The 27,082-nt window shown below is 50.5% G+C and overlaps 1 protein-coding gene across 2 annotated transcripts in view; it reads right to left on the reverse strand.

Annotated features, from left to right (window-relative positions):
* Positions 1-1,130: 1,130 nt before the first annotated feature.
* The window catches only part of KIF15 (kinesin family member 15), a 56,685-nt gene continuing 30,733 nt past the window's right edge, over positions 1,131-27,082 (reverse strand). For both annotated transcript variants that reach the window (XM_075555961.1, XM_075555960.1), the window contains 20 exons: positions 26,661-26,802; positions 23,037-23,216; positions 20,982-21,089; positions 19,871-19,976; positions 19,272-19,437; positions 17,975-18,125; positions 17,738-17,823; positions 16,660-16,729; positions 16,195-16,281; positions 15,480-15,584; positions 14,785-14,907; positions 12,170-12,316; positions 10,895-10,996; positions 10,436-10,600; positions 9,234-9,343; positions 6,704-6,776; positions 5,593-5,630; positions 2,345-2,510; positions 1,912-2,043; positions 1,131-1,597 (listed from right to left, as the gene is read on the reverse strand). In XM_075555961.1, the coding sequence (XP_075412076.1) occupies positions 1,535-1,597; positions 1,912-2,043; positions 2,345-2,510; positions 5,593-5,630; positions 6,704-6,776; positions 9,234-9,343; positions 10,436-10,600; positions 10,895-10,996; positions 12,170-12,316; positions 14,785-14,907; positions 15,480-15,584; positions 16,195-16,281; positions 16,660-16,729; positions 17,738-17,823; positions 17,975-18,125; positions 19,272-19,437; positions 19,871-19,976; positions 20,982-21,089; positions 23,037-23,216; positions 26,661-26,802 (2,320 nt within the window). In that variant the 3' untranslated portion in view covers positions 1,131-1,534. The remainder of the gene's footprint in view (positions 1,598-1,911; positions 2,044-2,344; positions 2,511-5,592; positions 5,631-6,703; positions 6,777-9,233; positions 9,344-10,435; positions 10,601-10,894; positions 10,997-12,169; positions 12,317-14,784; positions 14,908-15,479; positions 15,585-16,194; positions 16,282-16,659; positions 16,730-17,737; positions 17,824-17,974; positions 18,126-19,271; positions 19,438-19,870; positions 19,977-20,981; positions 21,090-23,036; positions 23,217-26,660; positions 26,803-27,082) is intronic.

Raw genomic sequence — 27,082 nt, forward strand, 5'->3', positions numbered from 1 at the left:
AATGTACTGTTGTTAAGCACATACACGTGCAAAGCTAAGTAAAAAAGTATTGCTACTAGGGTCGTTCCGAATAAATGAGTCCACACGTGGTGACCAGTAGATGGCTGCAGACAAGCGCTGTCAGTGGGAAGCTTTCTCTCGAGTTACTGTTGTGCCCTTGGTCCATGTAGAGTTCCTGAGAGAGCAGCCAGGATACAGATGAACCCTTCGCCACCACTCCCCTTCCTAGCGGGAGTTGCTCGGATGACATTTCACACCCAAGACAGCGTTGGCACTCAACCTGTCCCACCCCGGCCCAGGGCAGGCGCACTGCACGCTGCTCTCACCTCACTCGGAATTCTGCCTTCCTTTGTTCCTGGTCCTTGAGGACTTACAGGCGTTTTTTCTGAGTGCAGCTAGGAAGCACTTTATAACATGTTTTTCTTCAACATTGAGAATCAACGCTTTAGTACGTGTAGAGCTGTGTACCCAGGAACACAGTCCCGGCCCGACCACCGCTCCTCCGCTCTCCCCCTCTAGGAACTGACCGAGTTCTGAATTTCACAGAACTGACATCCCCCGCAGTGACGTGTCTGGCTCCTTCCACTCGGCATGCTTTTGAGAGATCACCCACATTGCAGTAGCGCATGTCTTTGGCCTTTTAAATTCCAGAGTAGTCAAGACTGTAGAAAAATGCACAGCATCTTTTATTAAGAAATAGAGCCATCAAGCAGTGTGGCTCTAATACCCCCCCCCCCACACACACACACACACAAAAATGCACAAGTGCTGGAGAAGTAGTGGAAAAGCAGGAACACCTGGCTGGCAGGGAAGCAGCAGTCTACCCGCATCGGAAGAGGCCCTGTCCTGGACAGTTACGCATCCACTCACCATACCAGCGGCTCTACGCCTAGCTTTCCATAGCCACACGGCCACTTACACTCTACTGCAGAATGACTCCCCGCGCCTTCAACCGGGAAGCACTGCAGCTGCCGGTCACCGTGCAGGGCTGGGTACCATACCGTCGAGCATTACTTGCATGAACAATGGATGCGGCTGGGCCACAGGGAGGCTCTTCTGGGCAGAGAATGAATGGCCAGTGTCTGGCCTAGAGTTGGCAATCACCAAGTGCTGAGTAAATGAGTTGAATGAATAATGTAAATCACTTTATCAAATTTTTTATTCTTTTTCGAAGATTTTATTGTTTTCAAACAAAGCCCATCATATTTACAGTCTTGGTGAATGGTCAAAGGAGAAATACAAAAATAAACGCTATGAACAGGTGAACTTTCGCTCTAGTTGGTTAGAGGTGGTAATGTTGAGGGCATGGCAGTCCACACGGAGAAACGTCTGTGCTGACGCAGCCCCACAAGCTCGCTCTCTTAAAGGGCACACAGGCTTCCCAGCACCGCCGGCTGCTCTGCAGCTTGACACACGTAAACACCAGCGCCCACTGGAGGGCCAGCTGGTGCTTACCCACACAGGTCCCCGTTCAGGTGCCCAAGGAGGCCTGGCTTTTACACAGAACACATGATGCCCTGCTGGACTGAGACCCTTACGATTCACTCCTCTTCTTGTCTTTTAAGAATATATTTTCCGCCCGCAGCTTTTCTGTCTCCTAGCAGTCAGGAAAAGGGAGAAAAAATGATAAGGACTAATCCTTATAAGAAAGTCTTCATAAATTTATATTTCAAATTAAGTGGATCACATTTTCAATTTGTAGACTACTTCCAATTGAAGAAAGAATTTGATGTTGATAATTTGGCGGGTTGAAGTACACTTGGGATGGACAGCAATGAGAGAAAAGTTCTTTGAATTCAGGAAAGTTCCTTGAAGTAAGAAGTCATTGATTCAATGATTAATTTCTATATGTGGCTCAGGAAACATGGTTTTTAAACTGAGAGGCTATTCGGGGCCATTTGCCAAGGTTACCTCCACAAGCCGGACGTTCTCCTTCTTCAGCCGCACGACATACTGAATCTTCTGCTGGTGGTTTTGGTGACCCACCAGCTTCCCGTTCTCCTCCGCGAGGCACTCCATCTGCTTCTTGAGCATCTCCATCTCCTGCACAGAAAGCAAACCAGGGAGACTGAGGAACCGCCTTCAGCCTTCTCTCACGACTACGTTCCAGGAATACGGAGGGAAGACACTCGGACCCGTTCCCGTGATGCATGTGTCCTCAGCGCCATGGGCCGCCCTGGGGGCGTAGAGAGGGACGGCAGCAGCCCACACCACTGCGGCTCCCTGGGAGAGCAGAGACACTCCTCGCCTCAGGGCTGCAGCGTGGGCCACAGCCACGGAGACTCACAGGCGCAGCTCCACCCTACCCTAGTCTTAGTGCCAGGAAAAACCACCACAAGCACACCTGGAAGGTTCTCTCTCGTTCTTCATACATCTCTTCCAGCTTCGACCTCAGCTGTTCCTTCTCCTGGAATGCTTTCGACTCCAGGGTGCGGGTGCGCTCCACCTCCTCGGCCATCCTACGGCAGCCCCTCTCTCTGTCCTGGAGGGCGCTCTGGACTTCCGCCAGGCTGCAGAGGAGCACAAGCGTCACTCGTCCACCAAAGGGGCGCAGTGAGCAAAATTCACAGTTTACCTCCAAGCCTAGATTCTGATTAGACAAGGTCCCTAATACTGAGTCCTTCCGTTTTGAGCATCGCGCTACGTCAGACGTACGTGTGTTTTCACGGAGTTATTTTATCCTGTCTCCAGGGAGAGCTCACAGCAGTTTAGGCTGCTCCGTCTCCTTTCATCGAGTTTCCCGGCCCCTCCACGCTGAGCTTCATTCTGGAGCAATGCTGGCTGTCAGGCCCCGGTCTGTGTATTTTCATAGGAGTGCAGTACTGACAGGTGCCTGCCTTACTATCTAAGACTCATTTCGTAAAAGGAGTCTTAAACACTTAACAACAACAACAATAAAACTAAACCACTTAAAAACAATCATACAAATTCACTTAGAAATCATTTCAGATGCAGCCTACGGGGATCAAAGACAACTGAAATATTACAATCCAGAGGAGAATACAAGACTGGTGGTTCCAGGGGAACATGGGAGGAGGGGGCCGGGGGGAAGAGCGGGGAGCCAACAAACTCAGGGACAAGGGACTAAGAGATCCTAAACTCTATGATGAGGAAGGTATAGACTGCCTGGTGGGGTTTGATCAAGTGCAGTGTGCCCACGAGGAATGACTGATTGCCGAATGGAGGGCAAGCATGATAGTGGGACAAGAGGAAGGTGAAAGGAAGTACAGGAAAGAACAGGAGGCACAAGCTACTTATACTGGGGGAGTGCACCGGAACAGCAAGGGAATGGAACGGCAAGGTCCCCATGGAATGCTGAAAGTGGGCTTTGGGGCCAGGGCGTGGTGACCCAAAAGACTGGACTGGAAAACACTCCTGAAGGCCAACAAACAGTCCTTGAACTAACTACAAAAAAAAAAAAAGCTACTTATAGAGGTAGAGCTATAGGCATGCAGCTATGTAACTATATTAATTTACAATGAAAGGGATAGAGGTCAGTGCACATGTAGTTATATGTTAAGTATTAAGATAGCTTTGGGCCTCTACTTAAGGCTTCCCTTAGCACAAAACACTTTGTTCTAACAATCCAGCATTCTGTGATGCTCACCTTCCCCACAAGATCTCTGAAGATAAATTGGGTGCGTAAGCAAATGTGGTGAAAAAAGCTGATGGTACCCGGCTATCAAAAGAGTGTCTGGGGTCTTAAAGGCTTAAAGTTAAACAATTTGCCATCTAGCAAGAAAGCAACAAAGTCCACATGGAAGAAGCACACCAACTTGTGTGATCATGAGGTGGTATCAACAGAATCAGGTTACCAAAACAAACAATTATATTGATGCAAATTAGAGGGGTCAGAGTGGAGACCCAAAGCCCATCTGTAGACAATTAGATGTCCCTTTACAGAATGGCCACAAGAAAGGGAAGATTCAACCAGGGTACAGCATAGCACTGACAAAACACACATTTCTCTAGTTCCTAATGCTTCCTCCCCCCACTATCATGACCCAGGTTCTACCATACAAATCAGGCTAAACCAAAGCATGTACATTGGTACAGATAAGAGCTCACAACACCACAGGGGATCCAGGATGGATATACCCCTTAGAAACAGTAGTGGGGTAGTGATACCATGAGGGGAGGGAGAGGGAGGGAAAGGGGAAACACCATGAGTAATAGAAATGTGGGTATAGGGAGATAGCGGACGATGTAAGATACAAAATAACAATAATATATCATTGATTCATGAGGGTGGGTAGGTGGGGGAGGGAGGGGGAAAAAGGAAGAACTGATACCAAGGGGTCAAGTAGAAAATGTTTTGGAAATGATGTTGGCAACACATGTACAAGTGTGCTTCTTCATACAACTGAAGTACAGATTTTAACTATATCGTTTCAGCCTGCATGGTTTGTTTGATGCCCCCAATTTTAATAATTCCTGCTTTCAAACCTGGCTTCATCTGTCGTCCCGGGGGACCCCAAAGTCTGTTGGCAGCACAGTTCACAAAGACCCTGCTCTGCACCCTTCTTGGGCAAATAGCAGGTGAAACCTCACAAGGTTGGGAGCAGCCGTCTAAGGTGCAGTTGCTGTGTCGGTGTGGAGACAAGAAGAGTGATGAAAATCAAACAATGGACAGAAGTACTGAGTCCACAACCCCGGACCAGACGGTGGTGGCCACTGCCAACCACTCTGAACAGGAGCAGCACAAGGCCCTGGATGGAGTGGGAGACAATGCAAGAGACTCAGCAGCACAGCAGGGCCAGCTCGCCGGTCAGTGACCCTCAGGCTCCCTGCAAGGCTGCAACTGGACTCAGCCCTTGCAGATGGAAAGGGCGGCAGTCACCCAGGGACAACTTTCAGAGCACCAGGAAAAGAGGAATGGGCATAGGAAACGCAGACGATGAGGGGGCTGATGGTTCCCGAAGGGACTGCCGTGTTGGAGCTGAAGCCCAACATGAAGGCTGCTTCTAAGAAGGATGATCTGCTCCGTAAACCTTCACCCAATTCACAATAAACTTGTGCTCACAGAGTGGGGCACCGCTCCTTCCCAATGTGTGCTGCTTAGAACTTGTTGTGGCTCAGCTCCAGCCCTGATCACGAGGCAGAAGTTTCTCTCTGCTGTCGTCACTTAAGTTCACAATGGAGAAACGTCAGCCCTGACGCCAAATTCAAGGATGTCTAAGAGGGTGCATCACAACGAGAGGCACACCTGAGGAGTCGACCCAGAGCCCACCCACTCTCAGTCCATTTCCTCTGGTCACCTTACTTGCTAATACTGACCAGGTGACACATCGGAATCCAACAGCACAAGAAAACCTAGGCAGCTACACTGCTCTGTCGCCTGCCGATTCCTTCGGAGAAGCTCGGTGTTTCTGGGCCCTGTTTTATTTTATTTTTTTGAAGTATTTTCCACTGAGGGAGCCTCATATGAGGAAATCCCTTCAGCAAGTAGCATTCAGTAAAATAACTGTAAGCATCTATCATGTCCACATGTCGCTGAAAATAGGGAGAAGATGTTGACTTTGTAGATAATGCTCGTACGTCTTCCCTTTTGAGAAGAGATCAAGAATCTGAACGACAAAATAATATACTTACTGTGTTTTCATTTTCTGCATTTCCTCAACAAGTTTACTCTATGTAAGACAAAAACAGAAAACCATAGCTTAAGTTTAAGTTCTTAAACAACAGTCTTTAAAAAAGAAAGAATGCTTCAAAGTCGCCCCCCGCCCTCCCTGGTTGCGATCAAATCAACGGCGGGGACCTCCTTTCCCGCCACCCCAGCGCCGGCACACACTGGGTGACTCTCACACCTCCTTTCCCATCACCCCAGCGCCGGCACACACTGGGTGACTCTCACACCTCCTTTCCCGCCACCCCAGTGCCAGCACACACTGGGTGACTCTCACACCTCCTTTCCCATCACCCCAGCGCCGGCACACACTGGGTGACTCTCACACCTCCTTTCCCGCCACCCCAGCGCCGGCACACACTGGGTGACTCTCACACCTCCTTTCCCGCCACCCCAGTGCCAGCACACACTGGGTGACTCTCACACCTCCTTTCCCATCACCCCAGCGCCGGCACACACTGGGTGACTCTCACAACCTCCTTTCCCATCACCCCAGCTGCTGGCACACACTGGGTGACTCTCACACCTCCTTTCCCATCACCCCAGCTGCTGGCACACACTGGGTGACTCTCACACCTCCTTTCCCATCACCCCAGCTGCTGGCACACACTGGGTGACTCTCACAACCTCCTTTCCCGTCACCCCAGCTGCCGGCACACACTGGGTGACTCTCACAGCTCCTTTCCCGTCACCCCAGCGCCGGCACACACTGGGTCACCCTCACACCACCTTTCCCGTCACCCCAGCTGCCGGCACACACTGGGTGACTCTCACAAGGGCTTGTCCACTGCACCGCCTAAGGCCTCCCACAGACACGCCAAAGCTGCTTTAAAATGAGGACTCTCTTGGGTATGCTGAGCTGACCAGCTATGCAGGAGGACAGACTCTCATAATTCCCACCAATGTCTACGTGTTGGTGGGAGACACACTTACGCCAGCAGTGTAAATATGGAAAATATAAGCATTTCAATTGTCAACTTGTTTCTACAGAACCAACACTAGCCACGTGAAGTAAGTTGTAAGAGCATTTTTTAGACAAGGAGAAACAATTATTTAGCTAAAAAGACGCACACAGACCTCATCGAGCCTTTCTTGGGTGACCTCGTCTTGTTCGCCCTTTCGTGGCTGGCTGGCTGGCTGGTCCTGCTCACTACAAGGAAGGGAAGAGAAGGGAAGGGAAGGAAGGGAGAGGTGACAAGCCCGTCAAGCTTGCGGAAGTATCCAGTTCACGTTGCTGACCTGCAGCACCGCCAGGTGGTACCAAGAACACGCGAGTCTCCGGAGACCAGTCAAGGTAGCACAGTTGACAGATGGGACCTCCACATGGAGATGACACAAGGCCCTTTCCCAGAACAAGCCAAGCTGCCTCAGGAGAAGTACAGCCAGCATGCTCCTTGGATGCGGCCACGGTGAGACTGTCTCGGGGACTCTGGACCTGCTGTCAGGAGAGAGCAGCCAGCCGGGAAAGGACATCGTGCGTGGTCAGGCAGAGGTCAGCGACAGCGGGAAGCTGCTCCACCAGACACGTACACAGTGATGACCGCTGTGAGGACGGCACTGCTTCACCGTTGCACGGTCACCTTGGATGGGCGGCCCCAGGGCAAAAAGATGCAGAGCTGAGAAGTCTACCTGCACCTTGGTTGGAAATACACTGAAGTAGGTGAGGAAGGGGTCTGAGCGCCCGCGCCAGCCAGGAGTCTGACATGACTGTGAACAGCTGGGGACAGGGGTGTCTAGAATGCCTACGACTCTCCCAGGGTGGACTGGCAAGTCCCCGAGGACCACTCCAGTTTCTCATGAGTGCTGACAGCAGGGAAAGATTCCCTGAGCAGCAGACGTAAATCTCCCTCATGGGAAAGTGCTACATTATGGATGGTACATCAGTCTCTTGTGAGTTAATTCACGTGAGTTTGCGTTTCTGAGCCTAGCCACCAAGGTAATACGTTGAATTTCTGGATTGCGGGCAGCCCCTAGACCAAGGAGAACACCCCCATGGAGACTCTGCTGGAAGAGTGCCGCAGGCCTCTCTGGGGCATCTCTCTGCCTAGGACAGAAGACTGAGTCTTGAAGGAAAACAGAACCTGCCCTCAGTTTCTTCCCCTAGTGAACCCGCAGACCAAGCCCAGCAAAGCAAACACACCAACTCATCAGGAGCCCCGGGCCCTGTGCGCTGACCTAGGGGCTGGCACACTTTCCTGTCAAGGAGCAGACAGGAAGCATTTAGTCTCCACTTTCAAATGGCCATCTGAGCACAGAAGCAGCCATAGCCATTTAAGCAAAAGGGCGTGGCTGCGTTTCAACAAATCTCTCCCGAAATAGGCTATGGCCTAACTTGGTCCCAGTAGGCTGTCACCTGCCAAGCCCTACTCTACTCCTTCAAGGTTCTTCCGTGGCTCCTCATATATAAGGGACACGGGACCATGGAGTAGTATTTCCACTCATGGGTTTACAAGTGACCCGGGCCCACTCTTATACTCCCTGCCTATACTAACCCTTAAGAAGAGAGTCTACCAAATACCTCCCTGTGGCTAGACACACGGAGCAGGAGGATCCCAGCCAGGTGAGCAGTGTGTGGGCAACTGGTACCAGAAGCATCTACAAGGGGGGAGGGCCTTGCTTTCATAAATGCAGATTTCTACACGTCTCCTCAGCACACCTGTTAGATCCCTGTTGCTCCTCAGCAGCGCCGCCATTGCCACCTTCAGGTACGTTCCCCTGAGGTCTGGAGCAGCGCTGCGTGAGCAGGAGGGCCACTGCCAGACTCTGCCAAGAGCAGGGGCAGCCGGCTCCCATCCTGGCTCTGAGAATTGGACCCACTCCACACAGAGACCGCGGCATTCGAGTCCGTCGCCTGCAGGTCTGCAGGTGGTCTTTCCTTCAGACCCTCCCTCATCAGAGTCCACCATCAGCAGGCTCACTCACGGGCCCCGCTGTACTTAATAACCACCATCTGTTTGCGTGACTAAAGGACCTTTCCTCTGTGGGCACCGCCACTGCGCGTCACCACCTGACCGAGAATTTCTGAACCTCCTGGCCAGGCAGTCCTGATGACCCACATTGTTTAGAAACTGAGGCATCAAGAGGTCACAACGTGTGGCCAGTGTCACATGACTTTGATGTCAGGGATAGGCGGTGACTTAGAAGCCATAGATAAGATCTAGAAGTCACAACAGGACATGAGCCTGGGTGTGGCTACCCGATACCTGCCGTGTCATCCACTAAACGGCCAGAGCACAGATCCCCCAGACAGATCTCCTTGGGTCTGTAAACAGAGGTTCCTCTGGCCCGCCCAGGGGCTTCCCCTGGGTCACGTGTGCAGCAAAGCCAACGGCAGGAAATCCTTCCCTTCTCCACAGCTTCCTCAACCTTGTCTTGCTGACTTACTCTCTCTTGCCAATAGAAGTGGGAACGGTGCAAGAATAGCACGTTTTCCATTCACTTCGGCAGCCTCACAGCATGCAAAGGCTGGCAGAGCAGGTGCGAGCACAAACGCCACGTCTCCCTCTGCGGGTGCAGCGGAGCCCCCATGCCAGGTGATTCGGAGGCACAGGCCGCACGAGCGCCTCCAAGATGAGCCGGCCAGTCCCAGCGCAGGCCGCACTCTCACCTGCCATCCTCCTGGTGCCGCATGTCCTCCAGCTGACCCTGAAGGCGCCAGTTTTGCTCTCTCAGCTGCTGGACTTCCAGGCGGACGTTTTCCATCTCCCGCAACTGCTCCTGACAACACAGCAAATGTCCTTTCAGAAACGTCATCGTCACGGTGACTGCGTTGCTCCCCTGGGCCCTGGCTTGAGCTACGCCTCCCCTGGAGCCCCTTCTCAGCACTGCGGGGAAGAAGTCGACTGTGACAGACTCTCAGCGGCCTGGAAGTGGCTCACTGTTCTCACCACAGTGCCTTAAACATGTCTCCTTGTCACCTATTTCGTTCAAAGTCCTTTATGAGGAAGATGATCAAGTCTTTGATTTATTTAGTAGGTACTTTTTAAAAACTGAGGCCCATCCCATAGTTAACTGGATCCTGATTTTAAAATCCTAAGTACAGTCATCCTGAAGAGAAACAGGTAACTGCCACACGCATCCTGATTTCTTCCTGAGGAAATCTGTGTGACAGCCCCGTCCCTCAGACAGCCGTCTGCCAGGAGAGAGGAAGTTTACCAGGAATGCCGTCTCAGATGCTTTGCACACCCTGCTAAAGGGAGTGAATTTCAGTCCTAAGCAAAGAAACCAGCCCACTGCCATGACCTCCCAGGCACCCCCTCCCCCGCAGAGCCCCCATCCCACCACCCCACTCCTAAGGAGCTGGGAGAAGCCCCGGGAGAATCTGGAGAGCGGAAGGAGAGACGCAAATGAGAGCATCTTCAAGTCTCTCTAGTGGGTACAGCAGGCCAGCAGCGGGCCAGGGGCATGCAAGCTCCTAATCAGGAAAACACACTTCCATGCTTTCCCTGCGGAACTGGTGATGGCCCCAAGCTGGGCCGCCCTGACGAAAGGGTTCAGTGGCTGCTAACAGTGCGCACCGCGGTGGACAGCCTGCCTGCTCGGATACCACCGGGTGACACATGAGCACAGTGGGGAAAGCATCTTCCAGACTCGGCTGCAGGCACACTGACAAACTCTGAGAGGTGAGAAATGGCCACACAGGGAGGCCCCAGGGATATTGGCGAGGGCGGGTGGGGGCTTGGAAGACTTTGCTGTCTGCCCTTCAGTTCTGGGTCTTTTGAATTTTGGATCCTCAGGAACCATGAGGATAGAGCTTATTCCCCCAACTCTTGGTGACTCGCTGTAAACCCGCAGCCGCTCCCCAGTCACCTTCATCCGGAGGATGGCGGCGCTCTTGGCTTCCCTGTCCTCGTTCAGCTGGGTCACCAGGTGTCGCAGAGAGATCGTAGAGGCTCGTCCGTCTTCGATCTCTTGTTCTTGGGTCTCCAGGAGTTTCGCCAAATGTGTTTGGAAGTGAGGTGGTGTTTTAGGGCTCTAGAATAAAATCAAATCTCACCCTAACACCCGATGGGTGATTTTCCAGATTCCCTCTCAGGTGTACGTGCCAGGCACACAGAATGCCCACAGAACATGAGCTTGTTAGTTTAACTCTTGTCCAAGGAAACAAACAAAAGAGGTAGGAAGAAAGAGCATGTTAATGAAAATCCTTTTCTTTAAAAGAAGGAAGGAAGGAAGGAAAAGGAGCCTTGGTGATTTCCGGAGCGACACAGCCCTCCTTCACAGCACGGTTTATTGCCCCTGGAACGTGACTCTCTTTCGGAGAAATACCTGCGGGCGGTCAGCAGCAGACTCCATCACGTGCCCCAGCTGCCTCATCTTCAAGTTATACTCGTTCTTCCTCTGCTCCACTTCCGCTCGCTTTTCCTGGAGCTGAGAGGACAGACGCAGCCACCAATCACAACACAGCGTGGGCAGCACCCCGTCCGGGAGACAAGGCAAGCCTCCCACATGCTGTGGGCGGGAACAGGCTCCCGGTGTGATTGTTCACAGGAACTGGTGAATCATCACTTCAAAAGCATTACGCTAGTAACGTGAAACACAACCCTAACATGTTTTCAAGGAAGACAATGCACATCTGGGGCTCTTTTGGGTTGATATACTTGGGTTGCTATTTTAACTAAAGTATCTCCTTTTAAAAAAAATCATTTTATTAGGGGCTCATACAACTCTTATCACAATCCATACATACATCAATTGTGTAAAGCACATTTGTACAATCATTGCCTTCATCATTCTCAAAACATTTGCTCTCCACTTAAGACCCTGGAATCAGCTCATTTTTCCCCTCCCTCCCCATTCTCCTCTCCCTCATGAACCCTTGATAATGTTCCACGTTTCCCTTCACCCACTTTTCTGTTGTCTGTCCCTCAGGGAAGAGGTCACATGTAGATCCTTGTAGTTGGTTCCTCCTTTCCAACCCACTCTCCCTCTACCTTCCCAGCATCGTCACTCACACCCCTGGTCCTGAAGGGATCATCTGCCCTGGAGTCCTTGTGCTTCCAGTTGCTTTCTGTACCAGTGTACATCCTCTGGTCTAGCCAGATTTGTGAAGTAGAATTGGGATCATGATAGTGAGTGGGAGGAAGCATTTAGGAACTAGAGGAAAGTTGTATTTTTCATCATTGCTACATCCCACCCTGACTAGCTCATCTCCTCCCCAAGACCCTTCTGTAAGGGGACATCCAGTGGCCTACAAATGGGCAGTATCTCCTTTCTGTGCATAAATTTACACATAAAAAACCTATAAGTAAATAAATAAACCATCAAAAATAAAAATCAAGCCAGAGCCTCACAGGCGTGGCTAGAACTCGCTGCTTTGTGTCAAAGACGCAGAGCAGGAAGAGGTAGCCAGGCAAGTCCCAAAGGAGGCAAGCAAGCTCCCCAGGTCCTCCAGCGGCTACGCTTGCCATCACACTCCAAACTCCAGACGACTGACAGCCACGCTATGCCCCTTTTATACAGAAGCAATGAGTCACGAAGACCCCAACCACAGTGTATGCCTGCCCGTCAGGAGCCTAACGGGGACGCCTCTCCGTGGCTCACCTTGTGCTGCAGCTCCTGGATGAGGGCCTCCTTCCTGGTGAGCTCTGCCTGGGCCGACTGCAGCAGTCCCGAGTGCTTCTTCGAGGCCTCCGTGAGCATGTTCAGCTGCTCTGTGGCATGAGCCAGGTCCTCACAGAGCATATCCCTCTGTTGGGGGCAACCCCACAAAGAAGAATTTCTCAATGATGGCTCTCCAATGAGGACATGCAGACCAGTACTTTGTGCAAGTCTTCTCAGGGCAAGGATATTCCAAGAACATTTTTTGTTCGTGGACCAAGGGACTCTAAGGCACAGTAAGTGTCACTATTTAGGGCCACAGTCTAGATATATTGTAGTAAATTCAAGTAGGCATTCTATTTCTAGTTTGATTGTAGTCTGGCCCCCTCGCCCACCCACAGACCTACCCCCTCCCTGATTCCTCTGCTGCCTCCCCAATGGATGGGTTCTTCAGAGAGGTGACTGCTGTACAGACAGGCCCTCATACCCTGCTGTACAGACAGACAGGCCATCACACCCCGCTGGGAAGGTGCTGGGCAGCTCACCCGACTGCGACACCTTGTCACAGACCATCAAAGCTTCAGGGGAGAAGTTTGGTGAAAAGCGAGGGAATTAGAAGCCCTACCGATATGTCACCTGCTGCTACGTGATCAGTAGACTCATTGTGACCCTACAGGGCAGAGAACAGCCCCATAGGATGTTCCAGGGCTCTACTCCTCCCAGAAACAGGCTGCCACGGCTCTCCCCGAGGGAGGAGCTGGTGCGTTCGAACTGCCAGTCTTGGGTGAGCGGCCCAGCACTTAGGCACTGTACCACCAGAGGGCTCTGAAGTGCCTCCTCCCCACTAATTGGCAAATGCAGTGTTCCTTTGCTCTGCAATGCATGTGTGCGTATATCTATATAACATGCATCTATTACGTGCACACCACATATAACGCATATACCCCTTAGAGGTCTGTACGTTAGGTACCGCAGGACTGGCAGTTCAAATTCGTTAGCCACTCCATGAGAACAGGGTGACGGTCTCCGCTCGGGACTGCCTATCACTTAGAATTGGCTAATGACAGCGGGTTCAGGTTTTTAAAACATGGCGCCATTCTTACATACGTAAAAAAAAATCCCATATTTGACACTATCGCAAACCTTTTGTTAGTCCTTCATTTTCATTAGACCACGATTGAGCCCGTCACTGAGTACTTTGATTGATCTTAGTTTTTCACGACCAACACTTCTACCCTGCCTGGCAGGGTTCTTAGCACTTTCTACACACCATCTCCTTTTCTCATCACTTTCCCCAGGACACATAACCAGAATTCACACCCACAAGCAGCCCAACTCCACAACCTGCACAACCAACACTTGCCTCTGACTTCAGTTTTACTCTTCTTGTAATACACACACACACACACACACACACGCGAATGTAACAGGAAATAATAGATGCATTAGATGTATCCAGCCTGGATCTCCATCCTTCTGGGTTCTTAACATTCAAAACTGGTGTGTAGAACACTGATGTCATTCACTGTCCCCAGACCCCAATTTTCTTCATCGTACACGTCCCCAGACCCACCTCAGTCCCCCAGCGGGAACCTCAGTGGCTGTCTGGACACCCTCCGCCTGTCACAGCACACCCCTAACCGTCACCCGAAGCAGTCTCCACACTTGCTCATCCCTTCTTCTCACGCACGGGTCTTGGTTTGGCCCCCATCACTTTCTGCCTGGACGTAGGAGTCTACACCTGATGTTCCTCAAGACCCTCCACTACAGTCTCCGTGTGTCCTCCACTCCGCTCCTCGCTCGAGGCACACCACACACGGCCACCGCTGCCAAGCACGCTCCCAGCCCGGTGCTCTACAAAGGCCACCTCCTCTGGGAGCCCGAGGCCAGTCCCCAGGCAGGACCGTTCTCCTCCCTCCTCTGTCTGTGGGCTCACTGCAGGTGGGACACACCTCACCCACAAGCTAGCCCACAGGCTGGCCCTCGCGTCTCGAGGGCAACGTGGGAGGATGAGGAACCCGGCCGCTCAGTGCAGGCAGGGCGGCAGAGCCGGCCGGGGCTACTGGACACTGCAGACAGAGGAAAACAACGTCGGCAGGCTCCGTCTCAGGGGCGTCTAGGCGAATACCCAAGAAATCAGTAACTGGGCAGCTGAGGGGTAAAGAGGGACTGTACATTGCTTCATATAGTCTCAATGTTGACCCGTGTGGGACAGAACCATGCTAGAAAGATAAGACTCACACCCACAGCAAAAGCATCAAAAACCAAACACCTGCTCAAGCTAAAACGCAAGATGCGGCCCAGGGCCAGTCCTCAATCCCAGGCCGACTGATGCCCCTGCTGAGACCACCACACCCACAGAACAAGCCCCCCTGCTGGCGCGAGTGACCTAAGTCACCACGGCGCTGGCACAAATCAATGGAAACAGAGACAACAAGTCTCGTGTTATGTAACAGTAATGGGTGTAGCACGGTTAGTGTTAGCTCATAACCGCCTAATTATCCCAAGGAAAAGTAATCTAATTATTCCCTAAAAGAATCCAGCCTACTCAGTACGATACGCCACCCCCCCCCCCGCCCCCAGAACACAAGGGAAAACGACGCCGTGGGAACCCCGACCTCTATGTCCTCCGAGAGTTTTCTCAGTCTGAGAGCTTCTTTCAGATCCAGAATCTCCCCCTCCTGGGCCTTAATCAACGCCTTGCCCTCTTCTTTGTCAGCCAGAGCAGAGTTGTATTTGTGCTGCAGAAAAGAAAGCCTGCCTTTAGATGACCCTGCCTTGAGCACGGTGACACCAGGCTCCGTGTCCTCACAGCGAGGGCAGCCAACCGCGGTGGAAGCCTGAGGACACGTGTGTTGTGTGTGTGTGTGTACAAGGGGACTCGTTTCACAGGCATCAATCAGTCCTATGGGGCATACGCTGGAGAAGCAAGCCCTGGCTTCATGGACGCTGCTGCAGTCCATTAGCGGGCAGATAAGCTCGCTTGGCAGAACACTGTGGGCTCTACCAACGCATGGCTTCTGTTCTCCCCGGGGCCTCTAAGGAACGGCACGGCAACAACCAGTCCGCGTTGCAACCAGCCATTCCCTAAAGGAGCTCAGGGAAAGGCCGGTGCCGCTATGGCCCCGCCTCCTACCCCCACCCGGTGCCTGGACGCTGACACCTTCAGAGGCACGGCAGCTCCTGCAAATGGAGACGTCTCCTGACTGTAAGTGCCTTGACCACCGAATCAAGAGGGTGGAGCTTTATTAGCTTCTCGCGTCACCGAGTCTGTGGAGTGTGATCGTGCTCCCATTTAAAATAAAGGCCTTACATGAATGTCCTTCAGTTCCTGCTTCAGGGAGTCCGCGGTCTCTGTTTGCTCAGCGAGTGACGCTCTCAGTTCCTGGATCTGACTCATGAGGCTGCCCACAACTTCCTAAGGAGGACAGACACAAAGCCTTCATACGTTAGCAAAATATCAGCAGTTTAAGATGCAGTGGTGTCCTATTCTTTAGTCTGTACATTTTCTCTGACTTTATGAACTAATCGGACTAAACACAGAAGCAACTCCATGAGACCCCTGCCCTGCCTGTCTCCGCACCGTGTGGTCTCCCTGTCGCCAAGGTGCAGTCTCACCACAGTTCTATCACTGGCTGCAGGGGAATCTTTGCATTTTCCGCCACGGACAGATATCCACCTTGCACAGCTGCCTGCTTTCACAGGTCCATGGTACAAATGATTTCTACCATCCTAGTTAAAGCTGACAACAGGTGAGGAGAATTTATGTCAGGGTCTCAGAGGACCGTCCTTCTCCAACAGCCTGATGGCATGAGTGAGGCCCAACCACACAGAGAAATGCAAGCCACCAGGCAGCCAGCCAGTCTCCAGAAGTGAGGGGGCAGGCGCTCACCTCTCCCCGCCAGTGGACTGGACCTGCAGAAAGGCAGTGGGTTCTGCTGTGCACACTCCCAACAACAAGGAAATCAAAACAAATGAATTTTAAAGCATGGTTTCCTAAGAAAGTTCACAAAGGACGGTCGACCTACCTTGTCGGAATTTCTAGACTTCTCCAAAGTGCTGACTACTTTTTCAGAAGCAAGTAAGCTCTCTTCCAGCTTCTGGACTTTTGCCCCCTGTGAAGAAGGTAGAGCATTTTGGCGAAGTAGCAGTTCTTAGAACAAAATTAAAATGAAGCACACGCATGCAAAAACAAGGGGAGCGCCGTGCTCCAGTCTAGAGCCTCACTGCGAGCACTGCTCGACAGCAGCCTTCGGGCCCCACCACGACCCGGGGCTCCCTCCGAGGAGTCCTCTACGAGGATGGTGCTTGTTGCCAACTGGGAGTTTGAAAAACAAAAGAACCAGACAAAATCCCATCATTGTACCCCAATTCCCACCATCTCAGAGTGAAGATCCTCTTCTGGTGACCGTTCTTCTTAGACCAGGCTGTCAGGCACCAGGAGTAAAAGGGACAGGCTTCCCACCCTCGGCTGAGAGGAATCAGACACATACCTGCTCCTCACACTTGGCCAGCACTTTCTGCTTTTCCTGACGTACAGTCTCAAGAGCTTTTAAGATTTCTCTGGAAGAGAATAACTAGTTTTTACTTTGGAATTCCTTCAAAGGAAGCAGGAACGAAGCCTATCCGGACAGAAGAGATTCAAGCGATGCAGCGAGCTTTCTTGGGCACGTGACTTGGTACCAGCTACTGTAGTCCAGTAGAGGTCAGAAATTTGAACCTCAAAAGCTCTTAACAATTCTGGTGCGAACCCATTTTTGTGCCAGGGCAGTTGATTTTTCTTACGAGGCTCGATGCTGCCCCCAGCGTATTATTACGCATGCACCAGGCATGTCTTTCTGCTGAGTGCGACATCCAGGAGTGCTAGAATGCTGGGGACGGTGTTAGCTCTCAAAGCTCGGGCTTTTAGGAGAACAGTTCCTGGTGGGCTGGATGTCACTGAATGTTTCAATGAAGGGGCAAGTTAACTACCTCTCTTCTCCATGCTCACTAATGTCCACGAGAGTGAGGAAGAGGCCGTCTCGGGTAAGAACTTTACAAATATCTACAGAGCACATAGTTTCCCCCCAGAGTGACCTTGACCGAGGCCGAGAGTGACAGAGATTACCAAGAAATGAAAATCAGATAGACAATGGCATTCATTTTAAAGAGTCGGGTGGGGGGACAAAAATATACAAATAAAAGTCAGGGCTCACATTCCTATCATAAAAGAAACAGTTTCAAAATTCAAATTCATTGCCATCTATTTAATTAATAGTGACCCTCTAACAGTTAGAACTCCTCTCTCTCCAACAGACACACACACACACACACACACACACACACACACACTACTCCTGGAAGACTCTACATGTTCAGACATACCACCAAATGTTATTTGTTTAAAAAAATGCCATAGCTAATTATTGAAGTATTTGAAAAGATTAAGTTTATCTATCTAACAATTTATACCAAAGTTTGTGTTGATTTGGTGATACTTTTAGAACAATGACTATTCACAGGGCATTAGCAATTTAAAGGACATTTTAATAAACAATATTCTAGTCAATAGGAAAAATAAATAGAACTCACTTAGAACTGTTTTCTTTATCTTCTTCAAATTGTAATAACAATTTGTTATTGCGTTCTTTCTCTGCTTCAAAAAGCTCCATCAGATTCTAAGAGACAACACTGTATTAGACGTTAAGGCGTTCTTATTACTGTCAGGGCCGGAGGTTAGCGAGGGGCAATGGTCCCGCACAGGCAGGCAGGCAGCCCTGGGCCTACTCAACAGAAGCGACCAGTCGCCTTCGCTCCTTCTTAACTTACTTTCAGATCAGACTTGAGAGTTTCATTGTCTTTTGTGCTGGTCTGCAAGTTTCTGGTAAGCTGATCCATTTCAAATTTCATTTCTTCTTGCAAATTGTCATAGGAATCCTGCAGGCAGGCTTTCCTCTCAAGCAGTTTTTCGTTTTCCAGTCTTTATCAGGAAAGAAAGTTGATGTATAGTAAATGTAAACATTAAGTGTACTTCTTCTAGCCAGATGATCTGCATTTTACTTTACCTACTCCTGGCAAGCCCTGATGAGATGGGTTAGGGGTTCGAAACCAGCAGGCTTTCTACTCCCGCAGTTACAGGACCCTGTCCCGCAGGCTCAGGAGGAGCCAATCCTGCCCCGTATGAAACATCAGCGCCCACTCTAGAGCACACAGGAGGCCAGACAGGCGAGGGCTGGCCGCTGCCACCTGTTCCCACTTCTCCACTGCATGACAGTCCAGTCCAATTCCCAGGATCAAACATAGTGACTGGTTTTCAGCGGCGTTGCACAAAGGGCTGACATGAGCAAGGAGGATCAAAGGCAGAGCCCACCCATTTCCATGCTGGGTGACTTAAGCTGCACGGCTGCAGGGTTTAACACGCCCACCCCCACCCCCGCCAACTTCTGGGGTTTCTGGGCACTTGGAACAGCTGCTGTTTGGGTCCAGTGTGCCAGCCCCTCCTTCTGAGGAGAGCACGCCCTTGCCTGCAGGCGTGACTAGCCCCTCCCGCCCCTCGCACGTGGCCACTCCAAAGGCGAGCAGGTGATTCCAGCAGACCAATTGGATCTTCCCTGGATATGCGGACGTTGGGAGAGGATTTGGGAGGTTGCTATGCTGACAATTGGGGGCTGCTTTCCTGCGATCTGTTCCCTATCACATAGCAGAGGGTCCCCAATAAAAAACAAACTCACTGCCAGAGTCGACCCTTACGGGTGTCTGAGACTAATTCATTAGAGGATCAGAAGCGCCATCTTTCTTTTGTGGGGCGGCTACGAGTTCTCAACTGCTGACCTGTGTGGCCTCTATGGCACCAGGGCTGCCAGAAAACAGAGCCCCAATAATATAACGAAGGGGCTTCAACAAGTTCACGGGAACACCGTCATCTTTTAAGACCATTCTACCATGAATCTTTTGAAGGACTCTATATTCGAGACCCAATCTGGTTTGTCCCTGGAACCAAGATCTCCCCCAGGTCCCTCCAATATTGAATGCCAATAAAGAACTTCTTTGGGTTGCGCTACACTGAATTGGTTTCACAGCACCAAAACACAGGCCACCCGGCCCCCGGCCACAACAGAACCACTACCTGACATTATCGAGCTGAAGCTGCACGTGCATGTGTCTTTCCGAAAGCTGGTTGAGTTCTTTCTCCTGCCTCTCCTTGAGGGAGCTGTACTCCAGTTTCACAGAAGACAGCTCTTTGTCTGCAGACTGAAGGACCACGCGGAGGTCGTGCACCTCGCTTTTCAAAACTGCAAAACACAACGGCAAACCCTCAACAGGTTTCCTTGGAAGCATTTTAGAGAGCAAGCACATGCATGTGATAGGCGCTCTTCCCCTCAGAGTGAAACAGAGAGGAGAGCCCATTCTCCATCCGGCTGCTGGCCACCGAGCAGCAGGCCGGAGCATGGGATTCTGCCTCCCTGGGTTTGTTTAAACAGAGCAGCCAAGTTCACGTGACTCCCCCAGCTTTTGCCTGTACAACGTGGACTCCAACACTTGATAGGCGAGGGGAGTGGGGAGAGAGATATTTGAAGTGACCTGATCGTACTCCTGGAAATGCACCCTGATGGTCCAACATAGGTTAAACACACCTGGTTTAACACACGTTGTGTTTTTAAGGAAACTCAACGGGAAGGAAAGACATGATCACTAGGATCATAAAGCACCCTTCGTCAAACTTACAGTCATTCTTAGTCTGTGTCTCTCGAAGCTGCTTCTCCAGGGCATTCAGCTGTTCCAGGGAGTCCTGCTGCTGCTTGGTCCAATCAGTTCGTTCTGACAGGAAAAGCTTCGGGAAAGAAACGCACTTACTTAGAAAAGGAATAACCATGTTAGGACATTGAATGGTTTTGTTGTTTTAATCCAGTTTCAAGGTTTCTCCAAACCAAAACCCAAAATCACTGCCATCCAGGCAATGCTGGCTCACAGCAACCCTGTAGGACAGCAGAGAACAGCTCCTGTGAGTTTGAGACTGACCCTTTAAACAAAAATTTTATTGGGGGCTCATACAACTCTTACCACAATCCATACATCTATCCATTGTGTCAAGCACATGTATACATTTGTGGCCATCATCATTTTCAAAACCTTTTCTTTCTGCTTGAGCCCTTGGTACCAGCTCCTCATTTCTGTCCCCTCCTCCATCCTCCCTCCCAAGACCGTGACTCTTTTTGGAAATAGAAAGCCTCCTCTTTCTCCCGAGTAGCTGATGGTTTCAAACCGCCGACCTTGCAGATAGCAGTACAAGTAACCCTATGGTCAGTAGGGCTCTAAGCTCTCCAGCTAGAAGAAACTGGTCATTTCCATGCACTGCCGTGAGGACGCCCACTGTAAACACCTGGACTGTCCACGTGGCTTACGGAGAAACCAACAGCAAGGAATCTGTCCATTTGTACTATTGGCGAAGTCACCCAGTTTGTCTCGGGCTCTGGTTCTCAACCTTTCTAATGCCTTGACCCTTTAAATACAGTTCCTCATGTTGGGGTGACCCTGTCTGTAGGCTTATCTGCATGTGGGTGGACCCACCTGGAGACGGAGAGAGGAGCAGTGTCTCGATTCCTAAGACCATCGGAAATATGGTCTTAGGCGAGCCCTGTGAAAGGGTCATTCGACCCCCAGATCTGCAGGCCTGCTTGTCTTAGTATCAGGACAGGTGTGGCGAGTAAGCCAGAAGAGAAAGAAACAGAAATGTGCCACGACGAAGGTTTCAAGCAGAGTCTTCCGCCTGCAACGCTCTCAGTGAGGACCCGGCTCCAAGCTTCCCGAGGGGCCGCACTGGCGCCCGCACCCTCACCTCTTGCATCTGTGCAGAATGATGTTCCAGCTTGTCGATTTGCTGCTGCAGCCTTACATTCTTGTGCTCCGTTTCATCTAACGTGACTTGAAGACAATTCATTTGCTCCTGCAGGAGAAAAGCTTCAACAGTCAGGAATTCCTATCCTGGACGTTTTAAATAACCTCATCACTCACTCACTGCCATCGAGTCAATGCTGATTCACAGGGAGCCCCTGGGGGGGTTCCCGAGACTAACTGTTTTCGGGAATAGAAAGCCCAGTCTTTCTGTTGCGAGCTGCCACCATGCAGATTGTGGCCTGCTATTAACCCAAACACTAGGAAAACCATGTAATTTAAGACTTGCTGTGTTAGAGACCTAAAACGGAGGTTTTCTTTTTTTTTTAAAAACATTTTATTAGGGGCTCATACAACTCTTATCACAATCCATACATATACATACATCAGTTGTATAATGCACATCTGTACATTCTTTGCCCTAATCATTTTCTTTTTTTTCCCTTTTCTTTTTCTACATTTTATTAGGGGCTCATACAACTCTTATCACAATCCATACATATACATACATCAATTGTATAAAGCACATCCGCACATTCCCTGCCCTAATCACTCTCAAAGCATTTGCTCTCCACTTAAGCCCTTTGCATCAGGTCCTTTTTTTCCCCCCTCCCTCATGTGCCCTTGGTAATTTATACATTGTTATTTTGTCATATCTTTCCCTATCCGGAGTCTCCCTTCCTCCCCTTCTCTGCTGTCCATCTCCCAGGGAGGAGGTCACATGTGGATCCTTGTAATCAGTTCCCCATTTCCAACCCACTCTCCCTCCACTCTCCCAGCATAGCCCCTCACATCCTTGGTCCTGAAGGTATCATCCACCCTGGATTCCCTGTGCCTCCAAAACGGAGATTTTCCATAACAGCAAGCACCAGCCACCCCATCCCGTGCAGCCGAAATTCCCGTTAGCTTAACCAGAGGGATGGATGGTAAAAAGCAGCCTTCAGATAGGGAGCCCAGCATGAAGCTTCCCCCCTTGTCTGGGTAGCAAAGTCGCCACGTGAGGGATGGTGGCCCAGTGAATGTTCAACTCCTGATGGATGCAACCTTGGAAAGACCTAGGTCCAGATTATTGTGTCTTTGAGCCGTGCAAAACCTATGTCTGCCACTTCGTTTGGGTTTGGTATATAATTTCCTTGATGTTCACTGAGCTTTTGAAGCCACTGTGAGGCAGTGAGCCCCACTGTTTCCTTCTGACCTGAGCTCTCAGAATTATCTGAGTTTCTTGAGTCCACCTTGTCTCTGTCTGTGGCTGACACAGTGACAGGCTATCTTGGACTCTTGTTCGGGCAACAATTCCACCATTTCTCCGACACTGAAAAAGTAAAGAAAACAAAGCACCTCACAGGCACAAAGCGTCAGAGGTCTCTTTGGGCCTGAAACATTTTACAAGGCTGTGCTGCTGAGGTCTCATGTTCCAGGATCACATGTGTGGTCCATCAAAGGGAGCAATTTGAAACGCAAAGCGATGATTAAAACCTTGGATTAAATCACAGCTTCACCCAGAGCCTTCTATGGAGCTTTCTCAGTTGCCAGGAAGGCCTCCGTGCACTTGAAAGGGCTGCTTTCAGAGGCGGGCGGGGAAGAGAGGAGCCATCCCACAATAATGGGCGGTGGAAAAGCGGAGTAATAAAAAAGACCTAATCACCAGAATGCTGAGATAATCAAATTTCAGATTCGCTTTCACATACCCTGAAAGTAGTCTATCAATCTGACGCGTAATAAGACTATTTGAACGATTCTGTGTGTTGGTGGCAGACACGGCATGGTGCCATACAGACTGGTGGTAGGACCCGCAGCTCATGGGGAATGGTCCTTCTACACGTGAGGGAGGACACCAGAGCCCCAGGGAGCTGCGTTATCGGCTAAAAAAGAACGAGAGAGGACTGACTTGAAGACACCAATTTGAAATGAACTAGATTTGGATACTACTGATTCCAGTTAAAATGATGAGGTCATAGAAATGTATGTAAATAAACATCCACCCACGTTCCTTTCTTACCTGCACCACGCGGAGCTCCTCAGAAATGGCCTCAAGCGCTTGCTCACTCATGGCAGGTGGAATTGGCTCATTGAAGATGTCGTTCTCTAATTTACTGGTGTTTCCAGTTGGCGTTTCCAGGCTCAATCTTGGAATGGGTCGGGACCGAATTTGATAAGCTTTGGTTGGTGTAGTTATAATCTACAGCAAAAAAAAAAATGGTTATGGAAAACAGAACATGAAAAAGAAGGGAAATGTTGGATATTTACAAGTTTCATCAAAAGAAACAATAAAACTGAAATCCTAGTCATCAAAAAGGAAATGAGAAGCCACATAAAAATGTCCACACGGAGACAAACTCATCAGTTCAATGCAGTTCCAAGCAGATGTCCAAGGACACTTGAAAATGAAGCTTGAGAAGCAGATTTCAAAGCCCGTCCACAGGCTCCATATGCAAGGCAATCCAAGGACACACTGAGGAGGCCTCCCAGACCGACAGACAATCCCAGAACACACTGAGGAGGCCTCCCAGACCGACAGACAATCCAAGAACACACTGAGGAGGCCTCCCAGACCAACAGACAATCCAAGAACACACTGAGGAGGCCTCCCAGACCAACAGACACATACGCCTCTAGTGCAGCGGCCCTTTCACACAGCTCCTCATGTGGTGGTGACCCCCCCCCCCAACCATAGATAGCATCATTTCCGTTGCTACTTCATCCCTGTCATTGTGCTACTGTTGAGAACCACTGCTCTGGTCCCCACGGAAGCACAGTGCTAGCAGAGTAAGAGCACTGGGACAAAGTGCAAAGTCCACAAACATCCATTTGTATGGAGACACTCAAGTTTGGGTGGGGGGGGTGTTAAGAATAGACTATTTTTAAAGATTGCTACGTCACGCCACTCAAAATAAATTAGCAGCTGCATTCATGCGAACAATGTAAAGCGTTAAAAGAATATAGACTACACTGCTGATCGTGGGATGATCTAAACCTTCAGATAGCATGGAAGAAGTAACAAAAACACACCTGTCAACATGCACTTTCCAAGGACCAAAGACGAGCAGCAGGACAGGAGAAATGAGTACACCAACATATTTCCCTGCTCCATAGAGATTAATACATGACAACTCCTAGGAGCCAAAAGAACAAGGCACACCGACCAGGACCGTGGACTCTTTCTTTTCCATGGAGAAAGATATGTAAATGGACAACAGATTCAAGACGGTCACCCTGACTAGAAAGGAGAGGTACAAGCTTACTACAGTGGTCCAGCTGCCGTGGAAAAGAGGCACTCTCCTCAAAAGCACAGAGAACATGGGCTTACGCAGCAACTGCACCCCTAGGCATACATTTCAGAGAGCTGAAAGCAGAGACCCAAGCACATGCCGCGTCCTCACGTTCATAGCAGCGTTCATCACAGCGCCCTAAAGGCAGGTGCAGTCCAAGTGCTCGGCAACAGACAAGTGGAAAACATAATGTGCCCCTTGCAGGATGGAAAGGCCGTCAACCACGAGGAAAAACACAGCCTTGACACACACCATGACGCAGAAGAGCCTTAAAAACAGACCCGGTGCTCCCCCGGCGCGCCGGGCTCGGGTCTTCCCGGAGTCGGGTTGCTTGGGAATGCAGCCCAAAGCGGGTGGTAAACTCCATCTAAGGCTAAATACCGGCAAAAAAAAAAAAAAAACAGACCCGGTGCATCAGCCGGACACTCCAGGACAAAGAGGGCAGGCTTCCACGCCTCTCGGTGTCTGGAGGCAACAGATGCACTTCACCAACTAGAAGCGAAGGGGTGAGGGTGTGGGAGCTGCTGCTTAGAGAGCCCAGATAGAAATGCTGATGATAAAAATGTGCAGTGAGCTGGTGGCTAACGGTTACACACTTGGCCTGCAGAGGAATCAATGGCTCTGCTTCGTACAGTTCAAACCTGGTCAAAACAGCATCAGGGAGATGTTCTGGATGGGCCCCTCCATTGAGAAGGTATGTGGGGCAGTCACTCAGAGGGGACTCTGCAGCAGATGGACCGAGATGTCCTTCAGAGCAACCACCCTGAAAAATGCCTGACCTGGAAACCCTCTAAATACGCTACACATCAGCCAGACCACCTATCACCGGTTCAAAACCCATGAAGCGGCTCTATGCATCTTCTCAGCCAGTGTACACTCACGATACAAAAAAGCTACCAAAAGCCCTCTGGGGTGATGGCCAACTAACTCCGGGCATGGAAGCTCAAAAGAAACAGGCTTCAATTTGACTAAGCACAAAGGCACATCTACTCAACAACAACCTACTACTGATGGAGTGATTATGCCAGGGAAACGGACGACAGCAGTGAAGACCTGGACTACTAGGCCACCCTTGGCAAACCCTCCCGTTCCCACCGTCCTGTTGGTCGCTGCCCCACAGACTGCAGTAGCAGGTCGAGTGCCCTGTAATTCACTAGGCCAGGAGTTACAGAGGGGACTATAAAATTCTTGGTAATATTCTTCAAGTCTTTTAAAATAATGTCTGATACCAGCACATCTTAAACGTTACTTAAAAAACAAAGTAAAAGATTCTATCTGTAGAAGAAAAATCTTTTCTTTTCTTTTTTTGCACAAAATCACAACACAATAGCAAAAAGAGACCTCGGTTCTCCTTCAGGCACAGGACTAACATACAACGTCAGTAGGCTGAAAGAAGGAAAAACAAAATGAAACAAAACCCCAACGCGTAGAGCGTTTGTGTGAAAGAAGGGAAGGAACAAAGTGGGAAAGGCAAACACAGGAAGGCAGGCCCGCCAACGCTCGGTCTCCACGAAGGGCTTGGACAGGACGGCGGGAAGATCAGCAGACGCAGGCTTGTCCCTGTCCTTTGAATCAGACAATGAAGACTATGACTTTCACAAGAAGTCTTCTGGAAAAAGCACTATTGTAAATCCATAAGCACTGACTTGGTTTTTAAGGTTTGCGATGTCTAAGGAAGTTTCCTGCAGCCTCAGGGAATGAGGAGCCAGCACGAAAACCGTCACGGTGACCACCGCTTCTGGGCCCTTCCTGTCCATTTCCCTGGGGCTCGGAGTCAGCAGCAGCTCAACAGCAAAGGGCTTCTCTTCACGCTCAGAGGTGAAGAGCACCTCTTTCCTTTTTCAGGACTTTGGTTTTGGTGTGGCGGTGGGGATCCCCTTGTTATTCCCAAGAACCCTGCCAGGGGAGGGGGGTCTTTATCTTGAGGGTTCCGTTTCTCCCACGGTGAGCGGAGTGGACAGTGAATCCTGCAGGACTGAGCGCCCCCCTTGGCCATGTGCTTTATCCCTGGCTTCACATAATGCTCTAGCAAACCTCTCACTAAAGTGTCCTGATCCTCAAACCAGAGACACGATCTGCGGCCCGGAGTCAGGAAACCACCCTAAAGGGAGTGACAGCCGGGATTGGAAGCCAGCTCTAACCCTCAACCTGCATTCCCTCCCTCCTACTCCACGTCCTGCCCCTGGGGGTCCACGTCCTGCCCCTGGGGGTCCACGTCCTGCCCCTGGAGGTCCTCATCCTGCCCCTGGGGGTCCACATCCTGCCTCTGGGGTCCACATCAGACCCCTGGGACCCAGGGCAGAGATCGGAGATGGCTCTGGCTTAAGCTGCAAGGACTGCATCGGCTCACCTACCTTAATGGTTTCAGCATGGATTTTATTCAGCTGAGAAACTTCTTGCCGCTTGCAAACTTTAGTTGCTTCCAAAATGTTTTCAAGATTCAAGTTGGCCTTTTGCAAAGACTGCAGCTCTGATTCCAATTCTAGCTGCTTTCTCCTAATAGAGAGGATAAGGCTGAGTATTTCAGGGAAGAGTAACAGCAGGCTCCTGCAGACCACTTTACAACACATCGCCTGAACGTCATCGTTCTAAGTCAGGGACAGTCTCTCCGCCTCGCCCCCTCCGGGGCCCAGCGGATTCCATATCGCTCAGGAGTTGATGGCTGTCTAAGGCATGTGACTAGTAAATAGTGGCTCTCAGATCCAAAAGCCCAGCAGTCCACAGCGATGCCACATGGAACCTCTCTTGAGCTGTGTATGACGAACAAGACTGCTCC

The sequence above is a fragment of the Tenrec ecaudatus genome, chromosome 8 (assembly GCF_050624435.1).
Source record: "Tenrec ecaudatus isolate mTenEca1 chromosome 8, mTenEca1.hap1, whole genome shotgun sequence".
NCBI classification, from domain to species: domain Eukaryota; kingdom Metazoa; phylum Chordata; class Mammalia; order Afrosoricida; family Tenrecidae; genus Tenrec; species Tenrec ecaudatus.